Below are 23,983 nucleotides of genomic sequence, written 5' to 3'. Positions count from 1 at the left end.
ATCATATTTTTCTTAATGTCAATGATTACCCAGACCAAGAATGTGTGACGCGTTCACTGATCTCAAACTCTGCAAACTACCTATAGCATATGCTGGAATGGGGGCAAATTGCAGCAAATTGCCCCTTCCTGCACTAAATTTGAGCCCTGGTGATTTTCTTTATATATATTCTTTCCAGCATAAAAAGTAATGAACATGTTATAACAAAGTTAAATGATGGGCTTTGGTCCCAGTCTTCAGAAAACATCCCCCAACAATGTTGACACAGAACTGGATTGGCTTCATACACATGGATGAGGCCAGTTATTTTTTTTTAAAATATATATTATACTCCAAACATTATTGTTGTGCAAATGTACTATATCTATGGTTAGTAAAGGTCATATGCAATGGCTGAGCTGAAAATAGGCTGGCCAGTTTTTATTTTATTTTATGTGAACATTCTAATCTATACCACTATCTGAGAACATGGTGGGACAAAACACTGGAGAGTTATGTGATATGGGGGGTGGGGTGGGTGCTTTCAGGCAAGACGGGGCCAGATGCCCGTAGGACAGTCGATAAATTAGTCTTGTGCCTGTCCGTGTGTCTGAAGCTTAATCTCAGTGTTTTGTGCATATGTGATTTGATTTCAGAAGTCGTAGTTTGTGTAATTCTTATCTGTGGATTAATTTATTGTCTGTTTTGGTGTTAATTTGTCTGTTTTTGTTTCATTTAACGTTTTTGTTTTGAACGCTGATGCTCCCCGCCCCCCCACACCTCCTTCGTGCCTCCCCTAAAGCCCTCCTCCCAGTGGGAGGGGCTAGGTGGTGAGCAGGAGGAGGTCATGTGCCTCCCTGCCAGCGGGTGCAACTTGGAGCTGTACAACCCCGAGCTGCTATACCACCACCAGCCTCTAGAGGCGCCAGTAAGCCCCAAAGAAAGCAAACAAAAACACACAGACCACTGGCAGGAAGTAGAGAGGAGTTTTCACTTTCTGGGCCTCGGCTGTAACTTAACTACATATTGAATATGTTATTTTCAAAACGTGGATTAAATGGTTAAAGTTTAAGTGAGCGAAAGAAAAGTATGTCAAAGATTGGTTGGTTTTGTATGATGAAAACAAATATATATGCTCACTAGAAGCGTATGCAAACATTATGACTGGAGTTGAGGCTCCATTGACAGAACAGTGTCTGTTTCCCATATTTTGTTGTATTTAATCTCTTGAGAGAGATTAGATGGGATGATATAGACATGGGCAATAATAATAAATATATATATATACACTGTATATTACAAAAATACATTCAAATGGAATTTCTTTAAAATAAGAATTATACAGATAGTTATAAATGTATACGTATATTTTTTTCTTAGATTTACAGCTTTGCCAGAAAGTGACAACTCGGGAAGAGAAGAGCACACTCCAACCAGTAGAGGGTGCTCTCATTGAAAACTCTGACATTCACTCTTTGGCTCTGTCATTACAGTAACATTAAGGATAAAGTCTTAATTACTTAACACTGCGTCATTATGACCATGTTGCTCGACATATATCTGCTAAAAATATAAAATATATTTGTTTTAATCTTCGAGCGACATAGGCGTATGATGAAGTAATACAAATTATGGAACGAGGAGCAGAAGACATCGTCATATCCAATAAAAGTCTAATTCATTGAGGTGCCGCTGGCTTGGTCTTTAAAACATGCTTATTCTAATGTTCCATGCATTATTTTCGCATAATACATTAACTGCCAGCCCCCCTGTTCGCCAGGCTTTTCCGTTGTATCTTTATACCTTTTCAAGACATGCTGCGTTAAGCGTTTTCTTTTTATTTTATCGTTCCCCCGGTCGATTGTCAACACGGACATGTGTGCTGTGCTCACCAGGAAAAAAAATGCATTTGGAGCTTGAGTTCTGGAGTTATCAGCGTTTGAAAACGGCATGCCTCACAGAGAGAACACAGTGGAAGAAAACACCCGAGATACAGCCATTTCCGTGAACAAAATATAAAAAGAATCTGATTGCCTCCCTGTTTTATATTTTTTAACCTCTACTCCGAATCTCTTGCCGAAAATAGCCATATTCATTCAGCTATTATGAAATATCCAGAATCGAGACACTAGGGTACAAGTCGTCAAATAGTTAGATGCACATTTAAATATATCGATATATTTGATTTTGAAGCCTGAATTATACTTGGCCACATGTGGGTGTTGCTCACTGACAACAGTCTATTTATAAGCTGCTAGCTTGTAGATCGGTTATTTTGGATGCACAACTCTGCTGTGCAACCAAGTATAAATCAGACCTACTGTATAAGGCTGGCCAATGAGTGAATGACTAAGAGCTAGCATCTCACTCTGTTTGCTCTTCTCGTTTAAGTTCTTTCTCTCTTCCTGCCTGACTGACCGACCGACGGACAGGATCCCAGTCTCTCTTTGGTTCACCCTGTTCCATGCTCTTTTCCCACTAAAACAAATTTCCCACTCCAGCTCCTGAAAGCACCATTCTCCTCCCTCATAATGTCTTCATTGTGAAGACGCATGCAAAGTCCCCAAGCTGCTTTGTACCCTCCTCCCCAATCCCTGAGATCATGACAAACCAAGGAGATTGAGATTATGATAAAGTCTTAGCATGCGTTGTTAGCCAAGCATCATTCCACTATCTGATTAGAAGTATTGTACGTCAATTTGTTTTGGTGTGCAGCCAAAGTGGCATCAGTTATCGATATCCTTTGAAAAGAGAAAATGGTGTACAAGCTATATGACTATCAGACCTGGGTCAGAATGCATTTGATAAATTGTCAACATTTGTTTTATGTTGCCTGGAGTGCCATGTTGTAGGTTATGTTTGCTGCATCACGTGAGTGGCGGGTACAATAATGGCAAATTTATGCTCCATCGTACCACAGTGTTGCGGATTGAAAATGGCAAGCAACACCGTTGTACGCACCTTAGCGAGTATAGTCGCACAGATAAATAAGCTAAATGAATATGCGAACTACTCAAAATACTTTAAAACAAACAGAAGCAATGTTTTTGCAAATGCTGGTTGACCCAGGTTCGTGTGGTTTCACAATCACTCCTCTTCACTCTAGTTCTTTTTTTGTGTGCCTTTTTTAAACGTTTTTTTCATTAATATTTAGCCTTTTATTCACATCTCAACTTAAGATGTGATTTGGTTTGTTGGCGCCCGCTTGTGCGTGTGTGTGTGTGTGTGTGTGTGTGTGGTTTACAAAGCACAGAAAAAAAATCTCTTTTGGTGGCACTTTGCATTATCCTTACAATACTTAAGGTAATTTCAGATGGGCAGCGATTAACGCGCCTACTAATTCATTTTCAATTTTCTGCACGAACGTCGCACGGAGACGCTGAGGGGCGACAACACAAGCATATTTACGTGGGCGCGGTCCCGTGAAATTGTCGCTCGCGTGCTCGTTCCGTGCACACGCCTGCGACTGATTCTGTTGAGCTTTTTGTTTTTACGCTTGCGTTGTCGCGCCCCTCTTGAGCAGACTGGTCGTTGATCCAGGCGACAACGTCTGCGTAAATCGATGCCCGTCTGAAAGTACCATTAGGATGATTTGCAAATAACTGACCCTTCACTGCCGCCATTCACTGCTTCACTACGCCTCAGTTAAAAGGTTCCACTGCTTACCATCACTGTGAATCCATGATGCTCAAGAAATATTGGCATTGTCTAGCCATATCTTTCTAAGAAAAAAATAACCTTAGATGCCTGACATTCTTTTCTTTCATTGTAGATTAACCATTTTGCAACTATTGCATTGCACACTTGATTATAGGCACACTACTGGACTCGGGAATCCTTGTGCACAAGTATTGCGTTTGTATTTTCGGTTAAAAGTGTGTTGAAGTAATATCTCTAGCACATTAATTGAGAGTATGAATTATTTTAATGTGGTAAAATGCATACTGTGTGGACTGTACTGTCAGTGTTATCAATTTAGCCAGTCATTTGCTACAGTAGTAGCAGCACTTGTAGCAACCCCTGTCATAGCATGACAATTTCTCCAGCTCACTTACTCACTGTCTTGGAAGTTCAGCCGCATCTGTAGTTATCCCCAAGGAAAGGACAATCTACCCTCAAATAGACCTGACCTGGTCTTCCTGTGTGACTATAGGAGGTTCAATACGCTTTGTGCATAACTGTAGTCGGAATCTGTTCCTGGTCCCATTCAGTTTTACATAGCTTTGTTACAATTAGCTCTTTTTAAGGGGGGTGTACTTGTACATCAAGCTGCCTCACGCTATTGAAACAGGAGATGGGCTCCTGCCCTATGGCCCGCATGTCTCTGCAAGGATTACTTACTTTTACTTACTTATATCCATATTGTAATCTTTGATGTTAAAAACTTGGGGTGATTTGCACAAATTCACATTTAGGATAGAAGATGTGATAATAAGAATAAAGCATGTTAATTCTATTTTAGGGTGGATAGTCCTGTTTAAGGCAAAACAACAACGAAGCAAAAGCTCCAGTATGCTACCCTGCTATCCATCTCCTCCATTACAATCCTCAGTGACCCTCAGATTAATCATAAGGCTTTACAGAATGGAAACAATAATGATATTGACAGAACTAGGGATTGGTATAGGAAGAGAAAGCAGGAGAGGACACTGATCATGGGAGACCAAAATCAGAGGCCTGTGTCATAATCCTGATTTATACATTGTTGTATAGCTCTCTGCAATTTTAGTATACGCATAACTTAAATATTTATTATGTTGTGTCTTAAAAGAAACTTCTCCAAAACTCTGTGTATATCCAGAGTTTTTCCAGAGAATTTATATGAAAAACGGTAACCTTGGGGGAAGAAATGCATGAAATAAAAAGACAGATGGTTGTCGTCACCAGAGTGGTTGACGAAGTGCTGCTGAATCTTTGACCGACTGGTAACCACCAACTTTGGTCATTTAACCAGACCTTTATATTATATCCTGCCGTATACATCATAGCTGGCCAGTTTGAAATATTTAGACCGAAGTCATTTATTTCCCTGGCCATTTGTTTCATTGGTTTTGGTCTTTTCATGGCAGCATTTTCCTCTCCTGTTATGCCTTCCTTTATTTAATGTCATCTAGCTGTATGACTGGTGAGTTTCCCCAAACACGTTTCCACACAGAAAACTCCCTGGGAGCTAGTTTCATTCTGAGATTTGAAAAGGCTGTCTGCACCACCAATGATGACTGTAAAGTGAACTACAACTATCATTTGAACCCAATTGAGAACTGATTCTACAAATTCTAAATCATGACCGTTTTCTGAAAAACCTATGTTTCTATGTCAGTGGTCCTCAAACTATTTCATGTCAAGGACCCTCAGAATTATCTGTATTTGGCCGCTGAAAGATTTTTCAAGAACAGCAGATCTACAAGCCCTATGAGCTTGTAGATCTGCTATTTTTCAACAGCTAAAGTTTAAAATAATGGTTAGTGGTTAAACGCTAAAGCGACACAGTTCCCGTCCCAAATGGTTTAAGATGACCAATGATCACGTTCTAGAAGTAAACATGCCGGATGTCACGTGAGTGATGTGTGGAAGGTGACGTTCTGTAAAATTGGCTGGATTTTGATTGGCTGACAGTGTCTCCAGTGTTGGAAACACTGTCTCTGAAAGTGATCCCAATGATAAAGTTTGACTGTCATTGAAGTTTTAGTTGTGGTCTGTTCTGCCATCCACTCGATTGATTTTTTTATTTTATTTTTTATTTTTAAACTGCACAATTACAGTTATCTTTATAGTTGTTGTTCTTGATGTGGACGACCCTTCACTCTCTGAGTTGAAACAATCACGTAGTGAAACTACTGCTCTTGAATTTAAAAATGGTCCTTTCTTTGTAATGGACTGATTTCACTGTCCCCGGTACTGCTCTGAGCACACAAAGGGGAAACTCACCCTTTACATATATAGTTGTAGCCATCGTCGGTGGATACATCTGTATGCCAGGATTTTATAATTTTACTTTCATGATTTTTGCCCTTTCCTCTTTTTCATTGTGCTGTACTGATGTTTTCAATTCACTCTGTGCCTGAATCCCAGCCCCGCTGTGACACAACGAGTCAAAGAACATGTACATTGCAGTGTTCTATTTCAAAGTAGCATGAAAATAATTCCAGTTGTAGAATAATTTCCCAGGTGATACTGTCCTGCAGGGATGTATTCTCCCTGCAGTGTGTGGATGTGTATTGATGTGTGGGTTTGTATGTGACTGTAACTGGATCTTACACTTAGTTGTGCGCCGGAGCGCATCACACTCCGGAAATGGCCTGATCTACAAGCTCACAACGTATAGCAGCGTGTTGTGAGCTTGTAGATCTGCTACACGCACAAGAAAGTATATCATCTCTGTCGGGTGGAAACCTTGTTTGTCCCAAACTGTTACTTTTCAGGATTCCAATTCAAAAGTATTAAAAAAAAAGTAACTGATCTACAAAGCGCCACGTTTCGAGCTTGTGGATCTACCACTTTTTATTTGTTTGACATTGTAGTATGATCAAGTAGTAGAGCATTCATTTACGAGAAATAAACAGTTAGAATTCGTATCTAGGTTTCTGCCCAACAGCAACGATATCAAGCTCTTAACCCATTCAGGCCTGACGTCGAAATACATTTTTTTTTTTTCTAAATCATGACAATTTTCTGAAAGATTTGAGGCACATTTTAACGATTTTTCAAAAATAGCAGACCTACAAGTTCATAGCGCGCCACTCGGTGGCGCGCTATGAGCTTGTAGATCTGCTATTTTTCAATAGCTAAATTATAACATAATGTTAAACACCAAAAGGGGTTCCCGCCCAAAATGGGTTAATGGTTAATGTGGTTAAACGCTAACGTGACATGGATGCGTTCCAGGTCTCAATGGATTAAGGAAGAGAGCCAAACCGATAAAAACATTCACACTACAGTACCTGGGAAAATAGTTGTCTACAAAATAGTGAAATTCACAATTTGGGGTGCTCTCAAGCCCGGTGGTGTCCAGGCCAGGGTCTTGTCGGAGGTACCGAGTACGTGTTATTTGTAACCCCATGTGTGTGTCCCGCATGTCTCCCCCCCCAGCTCCTCATCTGCCCCCCGGTGACCAGGTTCTTCTATGGCCGGAGGGAGCCCTTCCACAAGCTGCTGATTCAGGGAGACTCGGCTGGCAGGCTGTCCCTGTGGAGCATTCCTGACGCCTCCCCGCTGCAGCCCCTGAGCGCCGCCACAGGTATACAGTAGCACGGTGTGGTTCTGGTGTTGATTTTGACAGGACATTTTGATTGCGACCGTAGGTCGCAGTCGCAGTTTACTATGAAAACCTGAATCTCCTCTTTGTTCGTTCCATATATTCGTTCCATATATGGTGATGCCTCGTGACATCACGCCTCCTCCTTGTATAGAATTGTGTTGCAGAATAACCACTCCTACAACTGGCTTTGTTAGTTTACGTGTCTGTCCGTTTACGTGTCTGTCCATGAGCATGGTTGCTATGGTCACCCAGTTCACACGGGTGTGATTTCATTACGTCAGACATTACGTCAGACCACAGCTGATCAGTCTATATAAGACCTTACACCACTCAGTTCACACGGGTGTGATTTTTGTTTCATAGATAACTTCATAGACTTGTTTGACAGCTATCATTGTGTAAATTAATGTTTTTATCGTTTTTCGCTGAGTGCTTAGTGAGCCTGAGCCTGGGGAGCCAGAGCCCCTGGTTGTCCAGGTACGATGTCAGGCCTGGGGAGCCAGAGCCCCTGGTTGTCCAGGTACGATGTCAGGCCTGGGGAGCCAGAGCCCCTGGTTGTCCAGGTACGATGTCAGGCCTGGGGAGCCAGAGCCCCTGGTTGTCCAGGTACGATGTCAGGCCAGGCCAGCAATGTGTCGATGTGTGTCCCTGAGCGGTTAGTGAGCCCGAGCCTGGGGAGCCAGAGCCCCTGGTTGTCCAGGTACGATGTCAGGCCAGGCCAGCAATGTGTCCATGTGTGTCCCTGAGCAAGAGTCTTAATCCCTGATTGCTTCCCGAGCGCCATAGAATGGCTGCTCCTAGTTGTAATAGGATGGGTAAATGCAGAGGTCAAATGTCACCTATGTACATACAGTATATACATACAGTACATATAATGTGACTAAACACCCCCCAAGGAAGTGGGGACTATTCTATTCTAAACGTTACCTTTGGTGGTGCTCTACTTCTCTTTTCCCTGTACACTTTAATTGATTCATTGTGGATTTTCTTTATCTGTCCTTTATGTCAAAACCAGTCCATCTGGTGAAGTTAACTAGTTATTTTTCTGAATCGTGGAACAGTACTGACACCTAGTGGCACGTTTCAATACTGAAGCTAGAGTTTGAGTTTTGGTAAATGTATTACTTTCTTGAATGAGGGACACTCTTCTCTTCTCCTCTCCTCTTCTCTTCTCCGCAGTCTGAAAACGCACCTCTTCAGACTCTACCTTAGCCCGTAGCACTTGCCCTAGCCTCGACGACCTAGCAGGCGTATTCAAAGGCTAAAATGTAATTTAGATAATATGTAGACATAGCATTCTATAGTGTATGCTTATCGTTTCGTTGTGTAGATATCCTACTGTTAGATGGATGTGAGGCTCTTAGTTTACTTATGATCATGGTTGACTATTTTTATGCATTTGTATTACGTTGTGTTGTACTTTCTTACTGTAAATCGCTCTAGATTAAGAGCGTCTGCTAAATGCCTAAATTGTCCCGTCGTTCTCTAATTCCCCTGTCTATCTCCACACACCCCTCTGTCCCCCTCTCTCTATCCCTCTCCCTCTCTCTGTCCCCCTCTCCCTCTCTCTGTCCCCCTCTCTCTCTCTGTCCCCCCCTCTCTCTCTGTCCCCCTCAATCTCTCTGTCCCCCTCAATCTCTCTGTCCCCCTCAATCTCTCTGTCCCCCTCAATCTCTCTGTCCCCCTCTCTCTCTCTGTCCCCCTCAATCTCTCTGTCCCCCTCTCTATCCCTCTCTCTCGCTGCAGAGCTCCAGGTGTCGTCCACCATCAGCCTTCAGGAGGCCTTTGATAAACTGACTCCTCTGTCGGCCGGGATCATTGACCAGCTCAGTGTCATGCCTGGAGGAGAAGAACCCATTAAGGTATGGCTCTAAAATGAGAACATTATCACATGGGGGGGTGAATGCCATAACAGAAATGCAAAGAACACGTCTCTCTTTGTCTGTATCAATATCTGCTGACCTGTTTGTAAGCTGTGCATTCTTATAATTCACTATTCTACTACTTAAACCTTGCCTCTTTTAACTCTCACTTATTTCCTGGACTACATGTTGTCTCAGTAAGACAGCCCTCCCCCTATCCACAAGGAGGAGCATTGGACCAAAGCATTATGGGAATTGTAGTCCAGGAAGGAAGTGAGCCCAGTGTCTATGACATCATGGAGCCCATGGACACTTTGAAATATTAAAATATCTAAAAACTCATATTACCCACGTAAAAACCCCAGGAAAGTGTTTCTTGTCTCCCAAACATCATTAAAATAAGATCTGGTTGCAAAAGGGGTGAAGTGGCCCTTTAAGACTGAGGCGACGGAGTACAACATACCATACAAGTCTGATATGACGGGCCTGGGCTGTGGCTCAGCGGTCCCGGCACCTTGGCTGGTAAACCAGTCTGGCAGTGTGCCGCGGGTTCGACTCCCGATCCCGACGGCCTTTACTGCATGTCATCCCCCCCATCTCTCTCCCCATTTCCTGTCCGCCTACTGTCTGTCCCTCCATAAAAAACTGATATGACGGAGTCCGAAATAAATGGCTAGTGGGCTACTCAGAGTGACTACTGGCTTGGGCTTGCTGGATGCATAGTTGGTATGCTGTAGGTCGGAAGCAGTTGAGGGCTGATTTCACACCTGTGGGGCAGACTGCTGTGACTCATGTTGTGCTGTGGTGTTTGTCTCCCCCTGCAGGTGACGGCCAGCGTGTACATCCCGTCGCAGGGCAGACTGGTGTGTGGCAGGGAGGACGGCAGCATCATCCTGGTCCCTGCCACGCAGACCGCCATCGTCCAGCTGCTGCAGGGAGAGCACATGCTGCGGAGAGGTGTGTGTGTGTGTGTATATAAGCCATTAACACATGCTGCGGAGAGGTGTGTGTGTGTGTGTGTGTGTGTGTGTGTGTGTGTGTGTGTGTGTGTGTGTGTGTGTGTGTGTGTGTGTGTGTGTGTGTGTGTGTGTGTGTGTGTGTGTGTGTGTGTGTGTGTGTGTGTGTGTGTGTGTGTGTGTGTGTGTGTGTGTGTGTGTGTGTGTGTGTGTGTGTGTGTGTGTGTGTGTGTGTGTGTGTGTGTGTGTGTGTGTGTGTGTGTGTGTCCAAAACACACCCAAGGCTCTTTATACAAATACCTTCTAAATCAGTAGTTCTCAAACTTTTTCCTAATTCTAAAGTATTCAACATTTGTCAAACACTTTCAATATTTTTCAAAGATGTTCAAAAATAGCAGAAGTACAAGCTCATGGATCACGGCCAACCCATCTGAACACTAACACGGCAGCCGTTCGTGGTCAGATGGGTGAGACCTCCCTCACTTTAAATTCCTATGAATCCTCTGGCATTTTGTTTTAAAATACAAAATTTGGCTCATGGGTGGTATGGAACAAACACAATGAAGTCTTTTCCAAGGTTTTGAAGCAGGAAAAAAATACAGTGTCACTTTTGACATAAAACGTTAACAATATTAACACTCGGATTGCCCGGGGTTATTTAATCAATTAAATCATAGCGCTGGGCGATTGGGTTGTGAACACTCTGAGCGGCCAAGACGGAGATCTCCACCCTATCAAATAATCACTCGACGATGGGAACGGAGATTAATCAAAAGACGGAACATTGCGCGTTTGATAACCTACCGCACCAGTCTACAGCCTGTGTGCGTCGATTGGGCAACATTCGATGTCATCAACCTGTTCAACCTCCATTTTAATGGATGGGATCGAAAATCTTAAAACGTGAATAACTCTTGATCTAAATCAATGCTTCCAATTCTAAACAAAGAGTGTTTTTGACGGTCCATCACGGTCCCGTCGCTAGTCGCGTTAGAAGTAGTCATACTTACGTTGGTTGCCGATCCTCTAAAGGGTATTTTGGCTATATCTAGCTACATTCTAGCACCTTCCAAGATGGCGCCGTGCCACCTTGAAATGGGCTCTAAAGCTGCAAATCCCTGGGTGCATTGATTTAATGGTTCCAAATACCCCGGATGATCAGGGTGTTAATGTTATATTATCATTGTACTCTTGGGGCAGTATTATGCGTGTCTTAAGTACCAGGTCTTATTACTTAACTTAAGACCTGGTGGCGTGCTCAATGCCATTTGGCTATTCTGAGTGGCCAAACAGCATTGACCACGCCTCCAGGTCTTAAGTTAAGTCATAAGACCTGGTACTTAAGACACGCATAATACTGCCCTTGGTGTTTTAGACAAATATTTGGGGGCCCTTTTATAATATCCTCACGGCCCACAGGGCCCACAGGTTGTGAATTGCTGCCTTGCGAGTTTGACACCGTTTTCCCTTTCCTCTTCCCCCCTCTTTTTGCGCTCGCTCTCTCTCTCTCTCTCTCTCGTCCTTCCCAGGATGGCCCCCGCATCGTACCCTGCGGGGACACCGCAACAAGGTCACCTGTGTCCTCTACCCGTACCAGATCTCTCCGCGGTACGACCAGCGCTCGCTGGTGTCCGGAGGGGTGGACTTCTCTGTGATCGTCTGGGACATCTTCACCGGGGAGATGAAGCACATCTTCTGTGTCCACGGTGGAGAGATCACACAGATCATTGTGCCACCAGAAAACTGCAGTGTAAGTTTGTGTTGGCAGCATTTCCTGCTTTCTTTCCTTTATTGGGACAGACGGTAGGAAAGCTGAGCAGGAGACGATATAGGGGAGACAGACGGTAGGAAAGCTGAGAGGGACATAGTGTAGGAGAGACATGCGCGTGTGGTGTGCGTGTGTGCGTGCATGTGAGACAGAGATAGAGTGAAGTAGAGTTCAGGTTTCATGGTCAAGGTTTACTACAGCATTACATCAGAAACTTGGTACATTGCTTGTCTCTCTCTCTCACACACACACACACACACACACACACTTGTCTCTCTCACAGTTTATCCCTTGTTCTTTTCATTTGTCCTCTCTAGCTCTTCATCATTCCATCGTACTTTATGTCTTTATTTACACTAGGACAGCCAGTAGCAGTGCTGAGACACTGTGGGAGAGACACAGCTATAAAGCTGAGAGATAGACAGTGTGAGGAGAGACAGACGGCTATAAAGCTGAGAGATAGACAGTGTGAGGAGAGACAGACGGCTATAAAGCTGAGAGATAGACAGTGTGAGGAGAGACAGACGGCTATAAAGCTGAGAGATAGACAGTGTGAGGAGAGACAGACGGCTATAAAGCTGAGAGATAGACAGTGTGAGGAGAGACAGACGGCTATAAAGCTGAGAGATAGACAGTGTGAGGAGAGACAGACGGCTATAAAGCTGAGAGATAGACAGTGTGAGGAGAGACAGACGGCTATAAAGCTGAGAGATAGACAGTGTGAGGAGAGACAGACGGCTATAAAGCTGAGAGATAGACTGTGTGAGGAGAGACACAGCTAGAAACCTGAGAGATAGACTGTGTGAGGAGAGACAGACAGCTAGAAAGCTGAGAGATAGACAGTGTGAGGAGAGACAGACAGCTAGAAAGCTGAGAGATAGACAGTGTGAGGAGAGACAGACAGCTAGAAACCTGAGAGATAGACTGTGTGAGGAGAGACTGACTGCTAGGAAGCTGAGAGATGGACAGTGTGAGGAGAGACCGACTGCTAGGAAGCTGAGAGATGGACAGTGTGAGGAGAGACGGACTGCTAGGAAGCTGAGAGATGGACAGTGAGGAGAGACAGACTGCTAGGAAGCTGAGAGATGGACAGTGTGAGGAGAGACCGACTGCTAGGAAGCTGAGAGATGGACAGTGTGAGGAGAGACGGACTGCTAGAAAGCTGAGAGATGGACAGTGTGAGGAGAGACAGACTGCTAGAAAGCTGAGAGATGGACAGTGTGAGGAGAGACAGACTGCTAGGAAGCTGAGAGATGGACAGTGTGAGGAGAGACAGACTGCTAGAAAGCTGAGAGATGGACAGTGTGAGGAGAGACGGACTGCTAGAAAGCTGAGAGACAGACGGCTAGAAAGCTGAGGGGGGAGTGTGTACGAGTGACACATCCTAGTAGGTAGTAATGGCAACATTGCAACACATGCTTGGTCACTGCATGTACTCCTGCGGGTTGGGACGGAAGGTCCAATGCCTACATCCTCACGGTGGGGGCTCCTCACTGGTAGCTGAGTCAGTATGATGCAACACAGAAATGTGTGTGGGAAGGAATTATTTGGCACAACGACTACATTGGGGAGACAAAGGGGGTAAAATAATTGACAAAAAAAACCTGCGTCCCCATCATAACAAATGATTGAGAGAGGAAAAATAATCTAAACAGTTTGCTTATCCTCTGTTCTTGATGGATTAAAGTTACAGTCTTGTGTGCTTACTATCACTATCTTGCGAGTATAAAGTACTAGAATATTAGAAAATAAACAAATGAATCGGGCAGCACCAGCACGCTACCAAGGAGGGCATGTGAAAATGTCATTCCATTGTCAATTTATACTGTTTTGTTTTTATTTAATTTTACAGGTAAAATACTAGCACTGCAGTGAAAACAGTTTATGTTCTCATAAAGGTTTTAGAGATTTTGCAATGCTGTGCTGTTACTAATAATACCATTAACTATTTTGCTGTGGAGGTCTGGTGTTGGACAGACAGACAGACAGACAGACATACTTTCCATTCCCATAAAGGAGGATGCTTTTTATTTTTAAATGACATTATGATGAAATGCTAACAAAGACCTAATTCCATTGTCGCCATGGGAATAGCGTAGCTGGTATTTCCTCATGCGAGTAGAGATTTGACCTGTCCTACATTAACCTTTACTTATAAATCCCAACCAAAATGTCAGCTGGTTCCAAAGCTTTGTAATCAAACATATTTGGCATTTACCAACACACTGCGTCTGATAAAATTATCTCCAAACCTGGAGGGAGGGAGTGCCTTCATTGAAGCCTAAAGCTCATTCTTATGATTTATAATCCATAATATGTCATGATGGAATTGTACATTTGTACACTGTCAGCGTTAACCATTATTTTTGGTTTTTTTGGCTATTCAAAAATAGCAACACACACACACACACACACACACACACACATATTTTGTTGGCGTTGCCAGGCAACCAGCCCGGGGCTAAAAGTAGATTTTTAGCAAGACCGTTTCATATCCATATAAAGCGATTACACACGCGCGATATTTGGCAACTGACGGGCGTGAATTAAAAGCTTTGATATTGCCTCTTTGGCAGTTGTTGTGTTAATACTAATGAACGTGTTGTGATGGTTCTCCCGTCCAGCGCTGCGTGTTAACCAATTCGGGACGGGAACCCCTTTTGGTGATTTAAGGATTATGTTATACTTTAGCTATTGAAAAATAACAGCTGCTATTTTTGAAAAATCTTGAAAATTTTGCGCAAACCTTTGAATATATATATATTCTTTCAGAGCAAACAATTTTAAGTCAAATCTTTGCTTCTGGGGGTCCCTGGAACAACATATTTCAGATGGGGGGACGGCGGCCAATTTCATATAATTTCTGAGGTCCTTGACATGAAATAGTTTGAGAACCACTGACATAGAAGACATTTTGTAGATCAGATAAATGTGGTCTCAGGTCTAAATGGGTTGATACTAACGAGCGTGGTGTGATGGTTCTCCTGTGCAGACCCGCGTGCAGCACTGCGTGTGCACGGTGGCCAGCGACCACTCAGTGGGCCTGCTCAGCCTGAGGGAGAGGAAGTGCATCATGCTGGCGTCCAGACACCTCTTCCCCATCCAGGTCATCAAGTGGCGTCCGGCCGACGACTACCTAGTGGTGGGCTGCTCCGACGGCTCTGTCTACGTCTGGCAGATGGACACGGGTAAGTTCATCCACTTAACACAGCGCTTTTCAACCCTGTTCACATCAAGGCCCATTATTTATTCTGTATTTGCGACCACGGACCACCATTTGATGAGGTTTAGCCTCGCAGACCCAAGACTAAAGAATGTTTTGTTGTCGTTGGATTAGATTTTGTCCCCGATTCCATGCTGTATTGATGTTTATTGTTGACGCATTGTGAGCTTGTAGATCTGCTAAATAATTCTATAATGTGCCAGAGTAAAGTAATAAATAATTCAGTCCATGCCAGCAATTTTTCATTTTTCCTTATCTTCCAAGTAGTCACAGAATATGTATCTCCAGTACGATCGATCCCCCGATCGTTGATAAACACGGAGGCGAATAACAAGACCCACACACTGACCCTCACGCATTCGATGCCGTGTCTTTTAACCTTTGTTTTATATATATATATATATATATATATATATATATATTCGTAAAAATATATATATTTTTGAAAAAACTACCGGTATGTAATCCATAGTTGGAGCCCAATGAAGATTTAATGGTGGTCGCGGCTGACGTGCAACGATGCATGGAAGAGAAATATGAGGAAGAGAAAATGGTATCCAGCGTGGGTGCGAGTGGAAGGAGATTTTTTCGATCACGTGGTGTCCTTGTATGTCGCTGCACAGGGGGGTGGACGGTGGATCATAGTGTCGCTGCACAGGGGGGTGGACGGTGGATCATAGTGTCTCTGCACAGGGGGGTGGACGGTGGATCATAGTGTCTCTGCACAGGGGGGTGGACGGTGGATCATAGTGTCACTGCACAGGGGGGTGGACGGTGGATCATAGTGTCGCTGCACAGGGGGGTGGACGGTGGATCATAGTGTCGCTGCACAGGGGGGTGGACGGTGGATCATAGTGTCGCTGCACAGGGGGGTGGACGGTGGATCATAGTGTCTCTGCACAGGGGGGTGGACGGTGGATCATAGTGTCCCTGCACAGGGGGGTGGACGGTGGATCATAGTGTCCCTGCACAGGGGGGTGGACGGTGGATCATAGTGTCTCTGCACAGGGGGGTGGACGGTGGATCATAGTGTCGCTGCACAGGGGGGTGGACGGTGGATCATAGTGTCGCTGCACAGGGGGGTGGACGGTGGATCATAGTGTCTCTGCACAGGGGGGTGGACGGTGGATCATAGTGTCGCTGCACAGGGGGGTGGACGGTGGATCATAGTGTCTCTGCACAGGGGGGTGGACGGTGGATCATAGTGTCTCTGCACAGGGGGGTGGACGGTGGATCATAGTGTCTCTGCACAGGGGGGTGGACGGTGGATCATAGTGTCGCTGCACAGGGGGGTGGACGGTGGATCATAGTGTCCCTGCACAGGGGGGTGGACGGTGGATCATAGTGTCTCTGCACAGGGGGATGGACGGTGGATCATAGTGTCTCTGCACATGGGGGTGGACGGTGGATCATAGTGTCGCTGCACATGGGGGTGGACGGTGGATCATAGTGTCGCTGCACAGGGGGGTGGACGGTGGATCATAGTGTCTCTGCACAGGGGGGTGGACGGTGGATCATAGTGTCGCTTCACAGGGGGGTGGACGGTGGATCATAGTGTCGCTTCACAGGGGGGTGGACGGTGGATCATAGTGTCGCTTCACAGGGGGGTGGACGGTGGATCATAGGTTAGCCAAGAAAACTTTTGAAATCTTTGCTTCTGGGAGTCACTAGAACAAAATGTTTTGAGACGATGGGGTCCACAGACAAATAGGCCTAGATATCATTTGGGGGGGGGGGGGGGGGGGGAAACGGTTTGTGCACCACTGATATACTGAAGCAACATAAATTTTTCGGAAAACTGAAGACATTTTTAGATTTGTAGATACAATTTCCCTTCCCGAAACCAAACTGTTGTTACTTGTTACACAGGTTTTATTCTTTTTCCTCTTGAAGGTTGTTTTGTAATAGAATGAAAACTGATAACAAATGCAAAACAAAGCTAGTGGGTTGTTTGTCCTTTGCCCTCCACTCAACTTTAGATGAGTTGAGTGAGAAAGTGGGTTTGAAATGACTTGTACTGTGATTTATTCTGCAGCATCTGTTATTTGTACAGGTTTTACTGTGACAATAATATCTGTATTAATAATGTATGGACTTAATAGTGAGGTCATTGTGTGTGTGTGTGTGTGTGTGTGTGTGTGTGTGTGTGTGTGTGTGTGTGTGTGTGTGTGTGTGTGTGTGTGTGTGTGTGTGTGTGTGTGTGTGTGTGTGTGTGTGTGTGTGTGTGTGTGTGTGTGTGTGTGTGTGTGTGGTTCTACTGCCTGTGTGAGAGAGATGGTTGGGTTAGCTGTAGTGGTGGGAGATTGCAGGGTAGCAAAGTGTGAAATTAAGGAGTGAGTCGTGTGTGTACTCAGGCATTGGACATGTAATTGGGTGATGGCTCACACACACACACAGGTATGAACCTGTTCCTGGGTCTAGTCCAGTAAAGTTATTGACCACTCTCAAACCATTTGGAAAACTGACGCTTCTGCGCTCACTCAATATCAGACCCAGTCCTGCTGTCAACACAGTCTGCACTCTGCAGCAACATGATGTCTCTCTCTCTCTCTCTCCCCCGCCTAACTTTATATTCCATCGTACGACATTGCCGCACGTTGTGAGCTTGTAGATGGCCTGTTTTCAGCAAGCGACACCGTTGTAAGACGCCTGCCCTCTACACACTCACTGTCCCACAGCCCCTGGCCTGTACAAACACATACCTCCCTTATAGCAGTAGTTGTCAAACAGGATATGGACCCCCAAATTGATTACGTATTTGGCCATGGATCCCCATCTGAAAATGGTTTGAAGATAAAAAAAAAAAAAAGTTTTCAATATTCTTCAAAAAGACATAAAACAATGACTCAGTCATAATTGCCATAATTGCTATATTCAGTTTGCGTGCAGCAGCCTCTGCCTTCAGCTCACGGCTTCACTTTGAGGCGTTTTATGTAAGTCTCCCATTGGCCTAGAGGCAGCCAACGATGAAAACGTTGGTCGGTAGGTGAACATGTTGTCCTGCTGCTTTTCAAGCAGCTGGCAAATACATCTGTCACCTCATAGCTTTTAAACACTTTAACCATTATTTTAAACTTTAGCTGTTGAAAAATAGCAAAATAGCAGATCTACAAGCTCGTAGCGTGGCACTCTGTGCAGCGCTACGAGCTTTGTAGATTAATAGAACCACTGATACAGAAACATAGGTTTTTCTGAAAACTGTCATGATTTAGAAGACATTTTGTAGAATCTGAGAGGTTAAACGGGGATAAAGCGGTTGACGTCGAATAGAAACTTAAATCATATCAAAGTAAAAAATAATTGTAGCCATTTTATTTTTTGACAGAATAGTTTGTTCATGCTCTCATTTGGTTTTGGGTTCCTCTCTCTCTCTCTCCAGGAGCGCTGGACCGCTGCGTGATGGGCATCACGGCCGTGGAGATCCTGAACGCCTGCGACGAGCTGGCCCCGACGGCGGTGGACGCCCTCAGCCACCCCGCCGTCAACCTGAAGCAGGCCATGACCCGCCGCAGCCTGGCCGCGCTCAAGAACATGGCCCAGCACAAGCTGCAGACGCTGGCCACCAACCTGCTGGCTGCCGACAACGCAGATAAGGTCAGTTATATTATTATTCCTCGTGTTACCCACAGTGGTGGAAAAACGGACTCAACGTTTTTACTTAAGTAAAAGTATCAATACTGCAGTGTTGAACTACGGAAGTCAAACTTTACTTGAGTTAAAGTACAAAAAGTATTGGTATCAAAATGTACTTGAAGTACCAAAAGTAGAAAGTACTCTTTATGCAGAATGTTTCATTAAAGTTTTCAAATGTATCAAAATCTTTTGAAAATAGCCGATCCATTGTGAGCTAAGCTTGTAGATCGGCTATTTTTAAATATAAGTGGTTAATGTATGTTTTGTAATAATAATCCAAATCTACAAAGTAACTATAGTATTAGTAACTAATGTTTTCAATGTAGTGGAGTAAAAGTACAATGCTTGGATCTGAGATGTAGTCGAGTAGAACAAGCAAAGGTATTGGATATTGTACATACTCAAGTAAAGTACAAATACCTCAAAAGTACAGTACTTAAGTAAATGTACTTAGTTTACTTTCCACCACTGAATTGGTACCATGTGTGTCTTGTGTTTGTATGCGTTTCTCATGGCTTGTTCCACAGTGGTAAAACCGACGTGTTGATATGCGTCTTGTTAGAGTGTGTGTGTGTGTGTGTGTGTGTGACTGTGACTGTGACTGTGACTGTGTGTGGGTGTGTGTGTGTGTTTATAAAGCATGAAGTGCTTTTGATATCTGATAGTAGAGGCCTTCATTTAACTCACAAAAATAACAGATCTACACGCTCACACCGCGTCGCGCTGCGACGCGTTGTGAGCGTGTAGATCTGTTATTTTGTGAGTTAAATGAAGGCCAGGCAGCAGCATACAGTATAAAGGCTCGTACACACGGTAGGACTTTTAAAGTCGTCAGGGAGTCATCAGCTTGTTTTAACTCATTCATCACCACCAGGGGGCGCCAAAAGGCCCAGACCGCCACCATATATATTTTATTTTATTTTATATATATATATTTTTTTACCATGTTATAAAACACGTCCTTGGCGCTCCAGGACATCATGAAAAAGAAGTTAAATAAGTCCTTGGCGACCATTGAGTTTTAATAGTAGTATTTCACATCACGGGAGTCTCTTTTTGAAATCGGCTGTCATATCTTTGTGGGTTTTTTTTCACTAAACGATTGATCGCAGACAAGAGATCACAATCACACACTGCAAGAGATCACCAAGGTGCGATCCAGACCTGATACATGGGCTAAATTTATTTTGATTCCAATTTCTCATTTTGACGTCGCACGTACGTGCAGGCTCCCCATGATACATGCACGAGACCGATGCGGCACGCTTTATTCTCTCTCTCGCTCTCGACTCTCACACATTACAAAGTAATACAGGGGGTATTTTAGACTTTATTTAACAGCAATATTATGCTAATATGTATGACACCTGGATTTACCCAAGGAATAAATATGACACCTGACTTTACCCATGTAATCATATCCATCAATCAATGCATACAGACAGACAGACACTGGCTGTAATACGGACCTTCTCGGGGTGTAGTGTTATGACTCTGTGTCACTGTTGCAGTTATTTGGATCATTTGCTGAGATGTACAGAAATGTTCAGCGTCTTTTACCCATTAAGACCGGGAAAGCGTTGTTATGCTTTTAAAACCGGGAAAGCATCTGTGTCATTTTAGATGTTGCCTTGTACTGTATCTAGCAACAGGAATCTTCTTACATTGTCTGAATAAAATACAGAAGATTTTCTGAAAACTTAGGTTAGGATTTAGAAGGCGCTTTTAAATTCATCATCTGGTCTAAAATGGGCTTGAGAGCGAGAGAGATTGAGTCCAGTGTCTACTGGAGAGAGAGATATTTCTACAGTCAGTACATTGTCTTCTAGATGCAGAGATTCTGACTTCATTGTCTTGTGGAGAGAGAGAGAGAGATTAGTGTAGAGAACTCGACACAGAGCTTGTGCCGCAAACCAGTAGCGGTCCATCCACTACCAGTGGACCATCCGGCTTGCACAGAAAGGACCATTGTTACTTTGTATATTTGTTGGAGTGTCTGTGTCACGCAGTCTCCACTGCACGGTACCGGTTTAACTCGCCTGCCTCGGGCTCTACCCTCATCTCTTCATTTTCCATCAGGCCAAAGTTACCGGGAGCAGACTTTTCAAGTGGCTCCCCCTGCGCGGTTCCAAGTAGGCCCAGGCGATGCCAAAGGCGATGTGTGTAAAAACACTGCAGACCACCGATTGGTCAGAGAATCGTCGCTAGCGTAAAGGGCAAACGCACATCTAAACCACGGACGGGAATACTGTTATGGCCAGCCGTTGTTGTTGTTTTGTATTTGGTGATGGGAGGTATTGTAGTTTGCACATTATACTTCGCCTCTGTTTACCATGTCTTGCACCCACTATCAAGTACATGATATGATAAACAAAAAGTTAGAATATGGAGATAAGACGGTTCATCCCGACAGCAACGATTTATGCATGGACGGTCAGTCCATGGTGGTCAGTGGCCAGGTCCGTCCTATGGACGGTCAGTCCATGGTGGTCAGTGGCCAGGTCCATCCTATGGACGGTCAGTCCATGGTGGCCAGTTCCATCCTATGGACGGTCAGTCCATGGTGTCCAGGTCCGTCCTGAGGCTGAGGTCTTCGATTTATATGCAGTTTTTATGTATTCATTTTTATTGGTGGTTGTTTTGTATTTGGTGATGGGAGATATTGTAGTTTGCACATTATACTTCGCCTCTGTGAGAAGAGCGAAGACCTCCTGAGGTCTTCGATTTATATGCAGTTTTTATGTATTCATTTTTATTGGTGATGTGACTGCCTACTGATGATACACTAATGCACACCACCAGCCCAGGCAGACACTGAGGGCCAGGTCAGATGCTGAATGATCTTTATACTGTCTTTTATATATTTATTTATCTTTATCATATTTATGATGCGGCGTGCGCTGCACGTTATTTCCGCTATTTTTTTTTCTCGAAAATATATGAACATTTTTCAACATGAAAGATTATTACTTATGTAAAATAATTGCGATTATCTCAAATAACTACTGTAATAATTGTGACAGGCCTATGTACATTTTATCTATCCTTCCCTGTGTCTTTGTTTTATCCTCACTGCGTTGCTGCTATGACAACTGAATTCCCCTCAGGATCATTAAAGGGCTACTGTATAGATCTATCTGTCTGTATGTAGTGGCTTGTCTTTGTTCTTTGTGAGGATGTAACACTAACTGCCAGGTGTGTTATAGCGGGGGGCCGACTTGTAAGAAATCAGCAAGATTTGGCTTTTGGTGAGTAGTTTCTGAATTTTGGTGTGGTGTTGGGTATGGGTATAAGGATTTCAAAAAGCTGTGCAAACGTGTTGGGAGCGCCCCCCCTAGTGGTCTGTTTGCACAGACTCAAATATTGGATACGTATGGTTGAAAACCAAAATAATTGATAAAAAGTGATTTTTCAATGGATTCTGTTACTATTGGGTCTGCTAAATAACATACTACAATTTTAGGAACAACGAACAACCAGAAAGGCATTGTTTTCAAGATGGCGTCCACGGTGGCTAAAATTAGCTAAAATGCCTATAAACTGGGATTTAATATGTAAAAAATAATAACAATTATGCACTTCGTAACTACTTTTTGAATTTTGGCATGGTGTTAGGTATGGGCATAAGGTTTTCAAAAACCATTGCAAACTAATTTGGCTCGCCCCCTAGTGGTCGGTTTGCAATGAAACCACTATTAGATATGTCAGTATATGGTTGGAACCCCAAATAATTGATAGATTTTTCAATGGATTCTGTTACCATTGGGTGTGCTAAATAACATACTAAATGTTTACGGAAAAAGAACAACTTGAAAGGCATCGTTTTCAAGATGGCGTCCACGATGGCTGCCGGGAACTTAAAATGCCTGTTTCATTCCAAAGTTGCAAACCAACCACTAGGGGGGAGCCAAATTAGTTTGCGATGGTTTTTGAAAACCTTATGACGATACCTAACAGCATGCCAAAATTCAAAGAGCAGTTACCAAGTGCATAATTGTTATGATTTTTTACATTTTATAGGCATTTTAGCTCCCAGCAGTGTCACGTAAAAAATCATAACAATTATGCACTTGGTAACTGCTTTTTGAATTTTGGCATGCTGTTAGGTATGGTCATAAGGTTTTCAAAAACCATTGCAAACTAATTTTGCTCGCCCCCTAGTGGTCGGTTTGCAATGAAACCATAGACATTTTAAGCTCCCGGCAGCTCCATCTTGGACACCATCTTGAAAACGATACCTTTCAAGTTATAGTATGTTATTTAGCACACCCAATGGTAACATAATCCATTGAACAATCTCTTCTATCAATTATTTGGGGTTCCAACGATATACTGACATATCTAATGGTGGTTTCATTGCAAACCGTCCACTAGGGGGCGAGCCAAATTAGTTTGCCCTGTTTTTTTTTTTTATATAGGCATTTTAGCTACCATGGACGCCATCTTGAAAACAATGCCTTTCTGGTTGTCCGTTGTTCCTAACATTTTAGTATGTTATTTAGCACACCCAATAGTAACAGAATCCATTGAAAAATCTGGTTTTCAAACTTATCCAATATTTGAGTCTGTGCAAACAGACCACTAGGGGGCGCTCCCAACGCGTTTGCACAGCTTTTTTAAATCCTTATACCCATACCTAACACCACACCAAAATTCAGAAACTAGTCACCAAATGCTAAATCTTGCTGATTTCTTACAAGTCCGCCCCCCGCTATTAGAAATCAGTGAGATCACTGAGAGACTGCCTGTTAGTTTTTCTGCTAAGTAACACTGATTAGCTTCATTAGAGAATGAGATAAAAGCTTTAAGCTTAACGTCAGGGTGAACCTATCACTTGTTTTATTGTGCTCTCAAACTTCTAGATGAGGGCTAACCAACATTAAAAACTTGCTTTTATGAATGAGAAATGAATCAATGGTTGAGCAACTCCATGGCCATAAACAAACTGTCTCAGCGATATTGTCAGGGAGGTGGCTCTGTATCGTTTATACAGTCATTTAACTCCTATTTGATACATTTGTCTGTTTCATGTGAAATCTTAACTAATTCGGCGGCAGTAACATTAGCGTTTTCTTGCCGTCAGTTGATTCTTCATATCCATAATTATGAGTCAAACCGCCACGATCATTTTTGTTTTTGCAATAACACAGTAATTAAAGTCTATCGAATTCAGAAGAAAGAAAACACCACCCAGGAGAATTACGTCAGACTTTGGTGCTCTATTGGCGCGTGCTCTCTCTCCCTCTCTCCCTCTGTCCACTTTTGTTCTTTTGTCTCTGTCCCACACCTCCATCTGTCTCGTAC

General features: G+C 43.6%; 1 protein-coding gene across 3 annotated transcripts in view; it reads left to right on the top strand.

Moving 5' to 3' along the window:
* wdr7 (WD repeat domain 7) overlaps positions 1 to 23,983 on the top strand; it is a 145,847-nt gene that overhangs the window by 10,010 nt on the left and 111,854 nt on the right. For all 3 annotated transcript variants that reach the window (XM_079524621.1, XM_079524622.1, XM_079524620.1), the window contains exons 10-15: positions 7,069 to 7,216; positions 8,984 to 9,099; positions 9,924 to 10,056; positions 11,585 to 11,805; positions 14,816 to 15,011; positions 18,426 to 18,640. In XM_079524621.1, coding sequence (XP_079380747.1) covers positions 7,069 to 7,216; positions 8,984 to 9,099; positions 9,924 to 10,056; positions 11,585 to 11,805; positions 14,816 to 15,011; positions 18,426 to 18,640 — 1,029 coding nt within the window. The remainder of the gene's footprint in view (positions 1 to 7,068; positions 7,217 to 8,983; positions 9,100 to 9,923; positions 10,057 to 11,584; positions 11,806 to 14,815; positions 15,012 to 18,425; positions 18,641 to 23,983) is intronic.

This window comes from Electrona antarctica, assembly GCF_951216825.1.
Source record: "Electrona antarctica genome assembly, chromosome: 16".
NCBI lineage: Eukaryota > Metazoa > Chordata > Actinopteri > Myctophiformes > Myctophidae > Electrona > Electrona antarctica.
This window is presented reverse-complemented; position numbering and strand designations above follow the sequence as displayed.